General features: G+C 38.0%; 1 protein-coding gene across 1 annotated transcript; it reads left to right on the forward strand.

The window, feature by feature from the left end:
* The first annotated feature begins 4,767 nt into the window (after nt 1–4,767).
* Nucleotides 4,768–7,888, forward strand: prlh2r (prolactin releasing hormone 2 receptor). The gene is made up of 2 exons (XM_084742561.1): nt 4,768–5,686; nt 6,182–7,888. The coding sequence occupies exons 1-2, from the start codon at nt 4,775–4,777 to the stop codon at nt 6,497–6,499; spliced, it is 1,230 nt and encodes a 409-aa protein (XP_084598687.1). The 5' UTR covers nt 4,768–4,774; the 3' UTR covers nt 6,500–7,888.
* The last annotated feature ends 8,009 nt before the right edge of the window (nt 7,889–15,897 follow it).

Here is a 15,897-nt window from a genome sequence, read left to right on the forward strand (position 1 = left end):
TGTTAAATAGACTGAAACCCTAAACACTAATTAGCTGTTTCCCCGAGGCAAGCTGCAGGGAAAGCAGTCGATCAGCTGTTTTTATACCGTCAGTTGTCTGTCAATGAAAATTTAAGCCTGTTACCCTGAAAACAAAAGCCCACTGCTCTGTAAATACACTCTGGAGTCAATCTAAGTGGCTGTCTGTCTCAGTGCCTGTCAGACTTCATTAACATATCGCTCAATTTAACCGTTATAAACATCTACGCCCTCTAAAAGACCATTTATGATTTCTTACCACTCATAACCAGACACTTACTCATTTGCCGAACATTCAGCATTAATTTGAACCCTAATTAATGTGAATTAAAACAGCTGTCTGGCCTGGAATAGAAATTTCGAAGCACACCGTAGCTACTAATGTAATGTTGATGTCAGAGAAGCAAATATTTCAACATGTTTCTTTGATCTCAGATGACACATTATGATCATTTTATGATTCATTACAGTAAATATATTACAGATTTCTCAGTTAACTTTGACTTATAATATATTATAGTATAAACTTAAAATAACTCCAATTAATGTTTAATCTATTTATCTATTAATTTATATTCACTGAATTTCAAAAAGCTCAAATTATATCTGTGCTTTAGAAAAAATACTGTAAATGAGGTAAGGACTGATCCGCTGAAGAAAACAGTCATTTACTCTCCATCTAACTCTGAGTTAAGGATTAATTTCAACCAAACCAGAGTTGATGATTGTTGTAACAGTGGAAAGACTGACCAAAATGGTTTTGGTCAGTTTAAAAAAAAACAAACATCAGCCATTACTACTTTGCTTCTGGCACACAGTAACACAGCACTAGCTCATGTGTCTTACTATTCTGAGGTGATTTAATGTTTGCATCCAGCTTTTCCTTTGATGTAATCATGATGTCAACACTAAAGGGTCTATAAGAGCCTTTCCAAGCTCACAAGAACCCAGATACTTCTCTATTTATCAGGGCTCACATGTCCATTTCACATGTTTCTACCACCATAAGGTCTCCCTGCCGACAGCATCTATCCTGTCTGCTTATCCTCCTATGTGACGTGTGCACTCCAATTTAAAAGGATGTACTGTGGCGCCTTCTCCATGTCGCTGTTGTTGGTGTTGTTGAGAGTTGTGCATCTCTGCCAGAAAGTTATATTAATGAATTTTGAAAAGAGGTTGGATCTTTGAGCGACATTAACACCACTTTAACCTGCACACAGCAACCTCACAGCAAGATTACATTTTTGCCTTAAGTTATGTGGCTTAGTGCTCTGAGGTGATTTTGTGCTTTCCTTCAGTTTGTTTGTTTCGCGTCAACACTAAAGGGTCTAGAAGATCCTTCCTAAGCTCCTAAGAACCCAGATACTTCCTCTCCAGTTTGTCAGTGCTCACATACCCATTAAACATGTTTCTATCAACGTAAGATCTCCCTGCTATCCTGTCCACTTATCCACCTATGTGATGTTTGTGCACTCAAATTTAATACACACTGTGCCCCTCTCCTTCATGTGATTACTGTTGCTCTTGTTGTTGTTGTATCATGTCTTGTGTCCCTATGCGAAGAGAAATTACAAAGGAAAATAAAGCATCAAAGAGATCGAAAAGGTTTTTGTGTTGGCAGAGATCAGCAGTGGTTACACTTTCTGACTCTTCTACAGAAGCCCAAGACTTTTCAAAGACCTGTTTGCCATCACCTCTGAACAGGAAGGACTGCCCTCGCTCACGCCAGAGGCATCACCAGGTGGCCACTTGATCCACGTGTCTGTGAAGCAGATGGACATGTGAGGTTGCTGTCCACCCCAGTGGTTAGCTGACTGGTTAGTATTTGTTGCCTCTGTTGCTTAGGTTGGTTACAGAGGTTTTTATGCATGGCTATGAATGCAGGTGTGCCTTGAGATTTTAGCCTGTGGTTTGAAAATCGCTGCATTTATATTTAGAGACGCAACAGGGTGGGCTGTGCCACTTTCACCTTGTGAGTTTCTGCGTGTGTGTGTGTGTCTATCATCATGGCAAAATGTGGCCCTGGAGACACCTACTGTAGTGTGAATCTCCACAGAGGCTGTTTTGACTACTTTGACAGGTGCTTACATGTCTGTCTGTCAGTGGAATGATTTTGTCAATGTCAGGGCTAAATTCACACTTCGCTAAGCCCGCCCTCCTTAGTTACTGTTGCTATGCCTGTCAAGCTTTCCACGGTCACACTGCGCAGTGGCACACACTGATGAAGACCGGATGGCTGAAAACGTTTTGTGTGATTTTCTGCCAGACATGATCAAGTCATATATGTGATAGAAGTAATATATGTATATATATATATTTTTTCTTTCTCTATGCAACGCTGGCAGATTTCACATGTAAATTTACTTACTTAACAGCTGCGTACATGATATAATGTTACAGTGAACAGACTTAGGCTAAAGCTAGCTTACACCCCAGCAAACACTGGTCGGATGGTAAAATATGAAACGTATATTTACACAATAGATGACAGAAACATATGTGCATATGTGTATATCTATATGTGATATATAATGTAAATGTAATGATAATGTACATGTCCTTTTACAAATCCCTAATATTTTCCATGTCGTCTAGGATAAGGACATCTTCATTATCTTCACAATCAGCCGTCTGTTCCTTCAAGCAGTCCTATGTTAATGAGTTCGTTCTGCATGACCCTTTGCAGATACTTCGCATGAATCACACAGTCACACTAGTCCTTTAGTACCTCTGGCACCAATATGCTTTTTAAATTAGTTTTAGTTTGATGAATATTTAATGTGTACTGCTGGAGAAAGATAATGATTTGTCCCTTATTTGTTCAATTTTTGCTCTGTTCCCTGATGCTTGTGTCCGAGTGTGTTTTTCTAGAAAGTGACCTTAATGCGAGGAACTGCACAGCTGGAAATTTGACATCCAGTATTAAAGCTGATTCACGGAAGGTGTGGGCAGAGATTATTCAACCTAATAATTTTCCTTCTATTACACTTAGTCAGTCAGAACATTTAGGTCAACATGAATGACATGTAATTGGTCTATAAAATAAAACATTATAACTTATATCATAAAATGTGCCAGGATCGCTATAAATTTACATAAAACCACAGACACTTTAAAAGTCCCAAAGGGAAGATTACAGTGATCCATGTTGGATTAAATTACCATAAAACAGGACAAAGTCATTATAAATTCACAATTTATCACTGGAGACACATTATAGATCCCAAGAGGTATATTATAGGAGTCTATAATGATTGTTCATTGGGTGTGATGAGTGAGACTGAGATGACAATCTTTTACCATTTCACCATACTGGAGGTGACTCACTCACATGAACACTTAGTGTATGCTGTGTGAGAGACAGTGAAAGAGCACATCTCTTTATTCTGAAGCAGAGCGGGCTGAGGTACGGCTGCACAACAGTGGGACTCCCTGCAGACAGAGGACAAAAACAGGTGCTGGATCGCTCAAGTCAAATGAAAAATGTCAGACTGACGTCTCTCAGAGGTATTCTTTCTTTTGATTTTTACTTTTTTTTGAAAATGTATGCACTCTGATAACTGTCAAATTCATGTGCAGTTATTTCTAAGAGATGAAAATGATCTGTTAACAAAATGATGTTGCATATTAAGGGGTTAACAGAATCTTTTAAAAAAGCAGACAGTTGAATTATGTGCAACTTAATTCATCACTGTTCAATCAATGAGGCAATAAGCTGATTCAGCATGAGAAAGGCACAATTTGAGCAGTACTTCTTGGGAAATTCTGACAATTTAGTGAACATAATGATAAATGCGGTGGTCTGTAGGTCTTTCTTAGTTTAAATATGTCATTAATAAGCACATTTTCATGCTTTGCAATAGGGCACTTAAGGTTTTTCATTTACAAATGTAATAATGAAGCTTTCCCATTCCTTTTACAACAGTTTGGAATTTGGCAAATGTGACAGGATAAATTTTTTAGATAGTGATTGTTTGTTTTTCAGGTAGATTTGTTGCTTTTTAATGAATGAAATCAAAAATGCCATCCAGCCCGAAACACATTCATTTAGAAGACAGATTTTTTCATTCTCGTCTTATCTTGCGGATTTAGATAGAAGCGCTCTCATTCTTTTCAGTGCTGTTATGTGGTTTTCCTTAACGAGCCCTTTAAGTCACAGGCACAAGAGACAGAAGCTTTTATAAGCCTCTGTGCAAAATGTGGAATCAATGAGCATTCATACCAATTTTCACGCTCTCACACCTGATTGCCTGATGCTCAGTGATAAGTATGTCTTATTGCTTGGAGATAAGCGAATCATTGACCGAGAATTGGGTCCATATGTTTGAGCATATGTCCTGAATGACAATCATGGACAATCGGTTTGACTCTTAAGGTGTTCTGCTGTATATGGAGAGAGCTAAGAGATGCCAAAACACATAGCAAAGAATGAGATGAGAAAGATCTGGAGAGAAAAAGTGAGATATAAGGCGAGAGGAGTGAAAGGGAGAGAGACGAAACTAAAAAGACATATTATTACCCTGTTGAATTTCCAGCATTGACAGTCATTCTTGTCTGATGACACCCACCTCGACGTGGGCAGCTGGTTGCAGGCATGGCAGATCCTAGAGCAATGTGCATTGATTTGATTGGCAGACAGGAGGCACACAATTTTAAACAAGGGAACCAATCAAAAAATTTGGAGCCTGTCAAGACAAAATGCTAGCGAACTAGCTAACTAATCTACATCATACTACATCATCATGTTTCTGCAGATATGGACTGGAAGAAGTCATTGAACCAGTCTGGGCTGAATTCTTCTACTCCAGCTTCTTCTTCTCCTCCATCCATGTCCAACTGTTCATCCACCTTCTCCTCCTGTTGCAACTCCTCCCACCCCCTCTTCCTGACCTCCCCGTTCTCAGCCCCCTCCTTTTCCGGCCTGGACCTCCTGTCCAACCTGAAGCTCGTCTTCATCCCCCTCTACTCGGCCGTGGTCCTGGTCGCCTGCTCCGGAAACCTCCTCCTGCTCTTCCTCATCTGGCACAACAAGAAAAGACATAACACCACCAACTTCCTCATCAGCAACCTGGCGCTGGTCGACCTGGTCATGTGCATCTTCTGCGTGCCTTTGACTGCGTCCTATGCTTTTGACCAGCGTGGATGGGTGTTTGGCCCTTACATGTGCCATTTTGTCACGGTCATGCAGTCTGCAGCTGTCTTCGCAGCGGTCCTGTCCCTCATGGCCATCGCAGTGGATCGTTACGTGGTTGTGGCTTATCCCATCCGCAAAAGAGCAGGGTGTCAGTTCTGCTGGGGTCTGGTGATCCTGATCTGGCTGTCCTCTCTGGCTTTATCCACACCTACAGCACTACACACTGTCTACCTGGACCTGCGGGCTGCAGGGCTGCAGATGGCCGTGTGTGAGGAGTTCTGGGATGGCCAGGAGCGAGGCCGCCTCATCTACTCCTGTTTTGTTCTCTTCTTCTCCTACTTTGTCCCACTGGCTGCTGTCTCCATTTCCTACTGTGCTATATCCTATCAGCTTCGGCAGAGAACCACGTCGGACTTGACGGCGTGTCCAGAGTTGAGATCTGCAAGAGCTGCATGGGGCAGACGGAGGAGAAAGACCTTCTACCTGCTGTTGGTGTCTGTCCTCTGTTTCGCCTTCTCCTGGCTCCCCTTACAGGTACAGATGAGCGAGAAAGAGAGATTTATGATCTGACAAATATATCTGAAAACATGAATAAATTCATTCTTAAAGTTATTATATGAGGCAATTTGTATTGTATTAATCATTAATTAATTGTATTAATTACAATGTCCCATGTGAAACCAAAAATTATTGTTGACTTATTTTAAGTTACGCACATAAGTTACTTACATAACATACTTAACTTACATCTTGTATGTAATACAATTTCACTTACCTTTACGTATGTTAACCCAAGCCATAATCTTTTCCTAATTCTAACCAAGTAATTTTGATGCCTAAACCTTACCATAATGCAACAGTTTTGACTGTTACACCTGTCACTGCTACTGTCCAACGGTCATATATATCGTTATAGCAGTCACTGACAAACAAACAACTCTGTCCTATGAAGATGTGTTGAATTAATTGTCAAATTTTTCAAACTTTTCCTTGGATGAAGGCTTTGAATAACACAGTTTAATTTTACAGGTGGTGAATCTGATCCGTGACCTGGACACAGACTTCTCCATTTTAGGGAAGAATTACGTGAACATCATCCAGGTGTCGAGTCACCTGTTCGCCATGAGCTCCGCCTGCTACAACCCTTTTATTTACGCCTCATTGCACGACAAGTTCCTGTCCTGTGTGTGTCAGCACTTCCTGTCCTGGAGGAAAGGAAAAGGAAAGGATGGGGGCCAAAGGTCAAGCATCATGACAGTGTCACACAGAGCGCAGCGCCTTCACACCTCCTCCACTGCGGCAGACGCTGTTGTAAATAACATCGGTCCTCAGGACAACTATGCTTAAACTGCCGTTTCAGATGAATAGACACAAAAAATGAATCCACTGGTGTTTTCTTCCGCTCAACTGGATAAAAATCTCTGCTTCAGAAATGATGCTTGGTATTTTCCACACTCCAAATTTAATATGAATCCAGTTACAGCCAGAGTCTGCACAGCGAAAATACACTGCAGCCTGTCTCTTTGAATGAATGTATGCAATTTAAACACTAGTCTGCTTTGATTAAAAGTATTAGATGGGTAATGATTTATATTCTAAATGAAATATGTGGAAATTTCAGCACTAATGAGTTATTGTGCTCCACTACACCCAATCACAAGCAGGCCTAGTCTTTTGCACCAAGCTTTGTGTTGTATTATTGATTTTTATTTATCATAATGGACATGAAAACCTTAACATTTGGAGCCTCCACAGCCGTCGGTGAGAACTCACTCTAAAACCTGACCACACACCAGTAATGCTTCACGAAAGAAAGGCCCGGTTAGTTTAGCTGGTGTCTGAGAGGGACTCTTCTCAAGGAGAGACATGCTTTTGATTCAGTTTATGATGCCAGCCTTGGCTTTCTTTATTACAAAAAAAGGTTGAACGATTTTTGGGTTTGTCTGAATTCATTCGGCTGTTTGTGATCCCCTGTGGTTACCCTATGAGCCTTGATTAGATTTATAAAGCAGCTGACCCTGAACAAGGTAGATTTATTTAGCATTTTCAGGGTTGTATAGGGAGATTAAGTTGTAGTTCCTTTTTTGCTTTTCAAAAAAACATTATATACAAAAAATATCAGTAGATTAGTTGAAGCGAGAAGTCATTAAAATAAATATTAAACAATCTATTTTTGCTGAAGATGAGTTAAGTGCTTTCACAGTCCAGGGGAAGAAGCTGTTCTTCAGTCTGGTGGTACAGCAGCGGATACTTCTGTACCTCTTGCCAGACAGCAGCAGGGTGAACAGGCTGCGACTGGGGTGCGTGTTGTCCTTTTGTATCCTTTGGGTTCAGTGCAGGCACCTTACCTCCCTGACATTACTGAGGCTTAGCAGACTGGAACCAGTGATGCTCTTGGTATTTTAATAAACCACATCCAGTCTCATGTAAGTGTATTTTAAGTCTACTTGGCACTGAAAAATATGCTATTGTGACCTTAAATATATATTTCACACAGTGTTTCTGCTCTTGTCTTTGCAAAACTACACACATTTTATAATTTTCTTCTAATTGTATGTATTCATGTTCATGTGAATTTCTAATATTGTACATAATGTTTATGTATATAATGTAATGATCAAAATAATCATTTCCAATTCCTGTCCACTTTAACTGTTAGTGTATTAGGATAATCGTATATGTGTATCGCATATATATATTAGATCTGTTTTGTTAAATGTCGCTCAATAAACAGGGTTATTTAAATCATGTTTCTGTCTGCATTCATTTAATGTAGTTTTAAGGATGAAATATGAACATGAGGAGTTTCTGTGACAGTGAATGAATAATGTATTTCTGTCATTCAGTTTGGCCTTGAGCCACCGAAAGCTTTTCACACTTTCTGCCGCAGCTGACATTTGACGAACACAACACGGTAGGCAAAATATTCAGCGTGTTTAAATGTCAACTTTTAGGTGGTGAGAGGAACAAAAGCATCATTAGTGCCATTCATTAGGAAAATGGTCATGAATGAATGGACTTGAGAGAGAATTTAATTAATGGACAAATGAAAAACACAAAGTTTTTCAAAATCTTCATCTGATGAGTTTTAAAACTAGTTTAACAGCTATATGTGCATTTCTTAAACTGTTTACCTACTGTGTGAAAATATTTTACATATGCACAATGTCATTGCAAGGCGCTTGTGTCTTCTGTCTTTCTGGAAACTGTCACACTAATGGCTGGCAAGATATGCAGGTTGAACTGCTTTCAGTATGCTGTAAAAAAAAAAAATGGCGTCCTTAAAATTTTATGTTTACTGAATTATAAAATACAATCTGTAATTTTGTAATGATTCAAAACAAACAAGCTTTTCCAGTCAAATTTGAATTTAAATTTAAACTTGTCTAACTAACAACTCTTCAGTCACTGTGACGAACATTTACAACATTAAACAATTATTATAATTTATTCACTTTTAATAAAGTAATTTACTACTATGGTTTTGAATTGGACTGTTTCCAAACACGCAAACATAACTTTTGTTAAAGTATATTAGAGACACACAGCAAGTTTTCATCATATATGTTTTCATCAAACTAAACTAAACTAAAGTAAAAGAAGGGTTTCAAGAGAGTTTTAACTCTCAAACAATGCATGCTGGGGCATCTGATCATGTTTCTTAATATAATGAGTTGACTGAACTCTGAACAGTGCATTCACTCAGCTCATCATTTCAAGTCAAAACACTTCAAGTTACTCATGTTTATGACCGTTCTGAAAATAAATACTACAAATTTAAAATTTTATTTTAAAGTTTAATTAACTTGAACAAATAAAACCTGTATATCTATGTTAAGGTAACGAGAAACGATTAGTTGGTTCCACTAAATTCCCATAAGCTTTTTATTTTACATTGTATGTTTTATTGGCATGATATCTGATGTGCTGCCAGAACACAGTTATGACATTGTAATCGTGTTACTAGCACGACTGATTGTGTCTTTGAGCACCAACAGCTCAGTGTTATTGAAAGATGAGTCACTTTCACCTGAAAGCAGTGAAAACAAATGAGTAATGCACCGTTGTGGGGCTTCTCACCTCATTTGTAAGTCCTGAAGTTGTCAAGACCAAGAGCTGCCAGGTTGTAACAAGCTGTAATGAATGTGAGTAAATTATTTTTTCAAGAGCCATGAATGGCTCTCAAAGTCTGTTTAAATCAATTTCCTGAGAAAACCCAGTTACAACGGCAACGTTGAAAAACAAGTGTTACTCATCACCTAAACTGAATGTGTCTGACTATTATCTCTAATAAAAGCAAACAATCTTTAAAAAGATTACTTATTTTGAATTTTTTAAATTTCATATAATAGCAAGTATGAAACAATGGTACTCCAGGAAAAAACACTGAGAACCATAATGGTGTCTGTTAGCCACGAATGTGCAATTATAATATTACTTTTTGTGAGGAAATTTAAACCATTTATCCCTTTCTTTGGCAATTATATCAGAAAATATCCAGCGAATTATCCACAAAGCACTTAACACTTAATCAAACAGAGGGCTGAGTGGTGTCATTTAGTTTTCTTAAGCCAAAGCCACTGAATGGGTCTTATTTTAAGCTCTAAACAGCTCATTTTATTGATCTCATCTCAGATGTTACCTCACAAAAAAGGACAGGGTGGTGGTGTTGAGGCTGCTTGTGTTTCAGACACCCAGAATTCCTTTTTGGGTAAAATTACAAAGCAATAAGTTTATGTTTTAGCAGCTAATGGTTGGGAGATGATTGCAGAGCAAAACAGTGGATGTGGGGATGAAGAGAGGAGGAAATTAAGTAAAGACAACTTGTTGAATATTATATCAGGGAAGCACAACCTCTCCCGATTGGAGCATGAGATGCTGCACGTGTAAATCACACATCCACTTATGCTACATGTTATGCTCATGTCTGATTGTGTTGTGAACATTGTTTATGAAAATGCAAATGTAAGTCTTCACATGCAATCGTCAGTGGTCCTGATATAGTAAGTACTGGTAGTTGTGTGGTGTTAGTGTAAACACAGAAGAGATGGTTGTCCTCTTTCATTCTGAGGCTGTTTAGATTGTTCCCATCAGCTCTATGCATCTGTAATGTCCAGAAAAAAACAACTCAGCTGTGGCACTGTGATACCTAACATGAGCAGAAAAACAACAACAACAACGACAACAACAACAAAAAGGACTATGATGCTGTTTTGAAGTCTGCTCTTACTGCCAAAAATGCTCAAACAAGGCAATTCTGCAACAACCGTGCAGGGCGTTTTGAGATGAAGAAAACAATTTATAGGCTTTCACTTGATATTACTGTGTATTTTTTTTCTCTCTAGACTCATAAGGTTCTTATTAAAAAACAAAAAAACAAAAAAAAAAAAACACCTCCTGTGGAGTCACAGTTTTACCTGGAGGGTGCAGTAGAAGCAGAGGTGTGTAAAACCCAGAATAATTAGTGGGAGTTTTGATGGTGTGAAAATCCTGAATGTCAGATAAGAAATGGTTTTCCTCTGCCTTCGTGTGGATTTTGCACAGACCGAAAGAGTAGCAAAACAAATCTCTCTTCTCTGTTCTGAATAAAATGAGAAAGCCTTTTGGCTCTTAAGTAAGAAAAACATGGTCATATTAATATTTCTTGCAGCATAAGAAGCATATCTTGCAACACTTTCCATTTTCTTATAGATTTTGCAGAGAAATCAGCAACAAATTGCCACAATAATCAGAAATCTTCCAAAAAGGTAAAGCCATGTGGCTGTGATTCAGTATATTTCTTGTGTACAGCTGTATAGTAGGCAGCAAAGGGTCAAAAGACAACAGAGTGGTGCAAAATTGGAATGAGTCAGTCGTGTAAAGCATTGCAGGTGTGTAATTTAAATACACTTTGTCTCGGCACAACTCGTGTACATGGGGAAAGGACTGAACTGTTCTTCACCAGTTCTAACACCTGCAGTTTTTTTTTTTATAGGAGAGGCTTTGGAAGAAAAGGCAGCCTTTCCTGCAGCTCTATCAAATTAACTACCTAACTAACTGGTTTAGTCAGGTTTGCATTTAATTATCAGTGGCAGAAGCTGGAAATAACCATCATAAGTTACATTTAGCTATGTCAGCTGTTTGTGTGCATGCTACTGTCTTGTCATCAGCTGTTTATTGCATCAAAATTGTACTTCAGATCAGCACTGCACAAAGTCAAAGCACAGCTAAGCTTTCCACGCACACTCCTGGCAATTGCAGATTTAGCCATACTCCTGTGGGATGCAAGCACCCTACCCCTGGCTGGGAATAGCTGCCCGTGTCACTGCAGGAAACAGGACCAGGATATAGAGAAGGAACAGCAACAAAGTCAAACACACTCACACTGCATGATCACTGAGCGTGTACACACCACTGCTAAGTAGGCTAAGCCATGAGTTGAAGCAGCTGAACTTTTTGACTCATATTCCACACATGCTCGCTGTTACAGATGCAAATGATTTACCACTCATCCCATTTAAAACCTCATAACCTGATTGAGTGGTGCCAGAGGCCTCATCCATATTCATCAGAGGCTTGATTATTGAAGGTAGATGATTTATGTCTCCTCATGTCTGCTTTCAAGATGCTCACGCTGTTGTTTTTCCTGTCATGATCTGCGCAGCGGAACAGATAAATGGGGTCGTAATCATTCCAGGTGGAGGAGATGAATGAATTACAAAGGTGGAAACAAGGGGGAGAGGCTTGAGGCAATGGAAAGAAAACTGTGAGTTTGATTTATTAAGATAGCCTAAAATATTCTTCTTCTTTAGGTTTTTTTTTTCTTACATTAAAATGCAAATAAAGATAAATTATATTTCTGAAATTCAGGTGCTTTAATGCAACAGAGGTAGTTTGAGTTTTCTTACATGGTTGAACTCTCCAAAACAACAGTCATAATTAGTTCACTGTATATACTGACTATAGACTATGTGTTTTAACTTGAAAAAGTTAATGTCCAGTGTGCCTTAAAATTTCAAGTTGACCAAATTTCAAAAGTTGAGGTAATTTTGTAATAATTCAAAACAAATAAACTTTTCTTGTGAAAAAACCTATTCAGTTGTACTTAAGAAAACATGTTTGTAGTGTTTTCTTTATTGTGAAAACAAGCAACAATGACCTCATCATGCATGTTTTCTTCAGTTCAAATTATAAAGAAGAAGGTTATCAGGAGAGTTTCAACTCTCAAACAATGCATGCTGGGAAGTCTGCTAACATGCTGATCATGTTTCTATAGACACTTAATTTAATGAGTTGATTGCACTCTGTACAGTTTATTAAATCAACTCATAACGTCAACAGACTTGAAATGAGAAGAACTCATGTTTCAAGTCCTGAAAGTAAATAGAAATTTGACGTTCAATTAAGCCGAATAAATAAAACTCATATATTTATGTTAATTCTAAAAAGATTAATTTATTACACTAAATTCCTGTGGGTTTTTTTTTTTCGGTGTACAGTCAGAAAGCAACATGCATTTTTAATTTAATTGTCCACAAAAAAAACAGACAATACACATTTGGCTGACGGATGCATTGTTGTGAACTAAACGTTGTGAGCATTGATTGGCTGAATTGATTCGATCATGATTACACAAGAGCTTGACAAACCTTATTGAGTTTGTAATGTGGATACAGCTCGCTGCCTCAAATATTCTGAAAACCTGCAGTCAATTAATATTGACAGTCTTTCAAGTCCTGCATGAATTGAAAGACTGAAAGACTGAAAACCTCAGCGTCCTGATCACTGTGATGACTGTATTTGATCAAACAATCAGATAAAAAAAATACTGACCAAGTGAGCCACCATGTGGGCAACAACTACTACTACAGCTCTCAACCTGGCTCGAGTATTTGCCAATTAAATTTATTACACAAGCCATAAAAAAAACCCCCTCCCAACCACATGTTCAAACTCATATATTATTTATTACAATTAAATATTTTTCTTATATTACAGAGGTCCATTTGAAACCATACAAATAATCTGTGCTGTGATTAATATTTCCAAGATATTTCCAAAACGCCATGCAAAGAATAAGAACATAAATTCACATCAGAAGAACCAAAGTTTAGGTTTTTTTGTACACCTGGGGATGAAATTAAAATTAATGTTTCAATACCTTCTCCTCTTTCTCTTTTTGGTGCAAACATTTCTTTGTGATGATTCAAGATCAGCGTCATCTGACAAAAATGAAAGGCATTTGGAAGGTGGGTGAAAACAACAACAGTAACTGCTCATCCTTCTCTTCATGGAAAACGCTTGGAATATATGTATAAATATATACATATATATATCTATATATATGGGTTAATGGGAACAGGCACAGAGGACCAATTAAGACATAAGTATCACACATCTTGATTAAACATAATTAGTTTGCTGAGTGATTCCTAAGGCCATAATAAGTACTGTGTGTGGTTTCTAACTCTGATCCAGAACACCCACGTGGATTTTAAATTGCAGAACCAAATCAAACCGAATGCATTTTACCCAATTCTGCTCTCTTGTATTGTGCTGTGTGGGTTTTCCACCACCCATAAATATTCCATAAAATGCTTCAGTCAGTGGAGAAAGTTTAGTTTTGATAGACTTTGGTTCACTGGGAAAGATCTACTCTTTCCATTTTAGCCTGAATTAAACCAATATGAAAAAAATCAAGGAGGCTTGTTTTCAAGTCAAATCCAGTACGTAATTATAGCGAATTCTATTTTTGTAAATTAACACACAAAATTAAACCCCCCACCCTTTGTGCAGTGAGTAAAGCAGAAGTGGGTATTTTGAAGTGATAATCCACCCAGTCTTATTACTATCACACACTCATCCCCTGTGCTTGTAAGGTGGCTGTAAGTAATTTCCTCCTCCATGTAGAACAGCGCTTGTGGACAGCTTAAAACACGTCGGATTAAAAGGAATCAAATGGTTTCAAAGCAGAATTAAAAAAACACTCCTGTGGTATAATAAATTTCCTCACTGTCCACCCATATCTTTAGCATTTTCATTATCTCACCATTTCACCAAAATATGGCTAAGTACACCAACTCGTTGAAGCTGTGCCAGGAAGCGGTGTCTTTAGCTGTGTTTTGGCAAAATGTGATTGTTTGGAACACAATGAGCATACAGATGGACAGCTGAGAGGAGGATTATGACGAAGAAGGGGTTTAGAAAAGTTTCTTTGGACATTTTGATACTTTTTGTCCACCATGAAAACAACTGAAATTCACTGGAACTGCTCGAATTCAAGCTGACCACAGCTGGTGCCGTGCTATTGTTCTGACAGCCTTCTGAAACCCTAATAATCTGAAAAATGTCCCAGTGGACTGAAATCCCATCTGTCCAATAGCCTGTTATTACGAAAACACACACACATTTTTCCAAAAATACACACACTGGTATCACCAAACCAGGATCTTTTTCTAAGCCTAACCTAACGGAAACCATTTCATGTTACCCAAAGTTATTATTGTTATTATTGTTACCATAAAGATGAAGGTCACCTGACTAAGGTCACCTGGCCAAATACACAACAATATTAAAGCTGGAGTAGGCAGTTTCTTTTTGAGTTTTAGTTCCAGAAAAAAAAAAAAAACCTTTAAGCATACTGTTATTCAAGTGGTCTAAGAGAAAGCTAACCTTCTGCTCCTCCTCTGGGTTCTGTTTTTATGCTTCAGAAGATCTCACCTGTGACGGAGAGAGTGTATTTTTGGAACAACGGGCCTTTAGAGCAGTGGGCTTTTGTTTTCCAGATATCAGGCTGTCGGACGAATGGGATATTTTTCAGATCATTGGGGTTTCTGAACAATGGGCGGTGGGAACAACTGGCTGTCTTCCAGCAGCCGCTGTCCTTCAAGAGGCACAAACCTACAAACTTTAAACAACTGTTCAGTAATTTGGGAAATAGGCGTTATCACTTCCTTGTCAAGAGTTACTTCAGAAAATCAATCACACTCATGTCTGTACACTAAATATGACCCTACAGCCAGCAGATAGTTAGCTTCGTTTAGCATAAAGACTGGAAACAGGAAGAAAGAGCTAACAGCAAACTGTCATTTTAACTTTTTTTTAAAAGCATTTTTACAGACAACACTCCTACCCACACAGGACTAGTTTAACCAGGGGACCTCGAATAATTTGGAATATTTTTTTTGCAAATCTGCCACGTCTGTAACTTGTTAAAACAAACAAACAGGCAAAAAGAAAAACAACAAAAAAAACACACGCACCACAAATTACCTTCCATATTCATGTCATATGATAAAATCTGATTGGCAACTTGGTGATTTGGGATTATATATATATATATATATATATATATATATACATATTTTTTTTTTTAACATCTGTTTTCTATTATGAAACAGTAATATAACAATAACTCATAATATGCTAAATACTGCTAAATAAAATTAGCTGCAAATGTGTATTTTGTAACACAGCAGAAAGGAAGCAAAACAACAACAACTACTGCATATTATTAATATTGCAGCTGATAAACTGTCACTCTGATTTTGAAATGTTAATGTTACACAGAGCCTTGAAATCATGTTTGGGGGAATAATGCTAGTAAATTCAGACTTATCCCGTTAAATGTGCTTCTCGAAACACAGATGTGGGGGTTAATTTCTAAATCTAGTCCTGTGTGAATTGGGCTTTAGTGAGCTTTAGATGGTATTTGTTGCCTTTTCTGACGGAGCCAGTTTTCCCCCTACAGTCTTTTTTCTGTGTTA

Source organism: Lutjanus erythropterus, chromosome 18 (genome assembly GCF_056507025.1).
Source record: "Lutjanus erythropterus isolate fLutEry1 chromosome 18, fLutEry1.hap2, whole genome shotgun sequence".
Taxonomy (NCBI): domain Eukaryota; kingdom Metazoa; phylum Chordata; class Actinopteri; order Lutjaniformes; family Lutjanidae; genus Lutjanus; species Lutjanus erythropterus.

Bases quoted from the DNA above. Each gene is read 5' to 3' on its own strand.
- prlh2r (XM_084742561.1), top strand. From the start codon at position 4,775: ATGGACTGGAAGAAGTCATTGAACCAGTCTGGGCTGAATTCTTCTACT. The intron at 5,687-6,181 runs GTACAGATGAGC...TTAATTTTACAG, and splicing joins TCTCCTGGCTCCCCTTACAG to GTGGTGAATCTGATCCGTGA.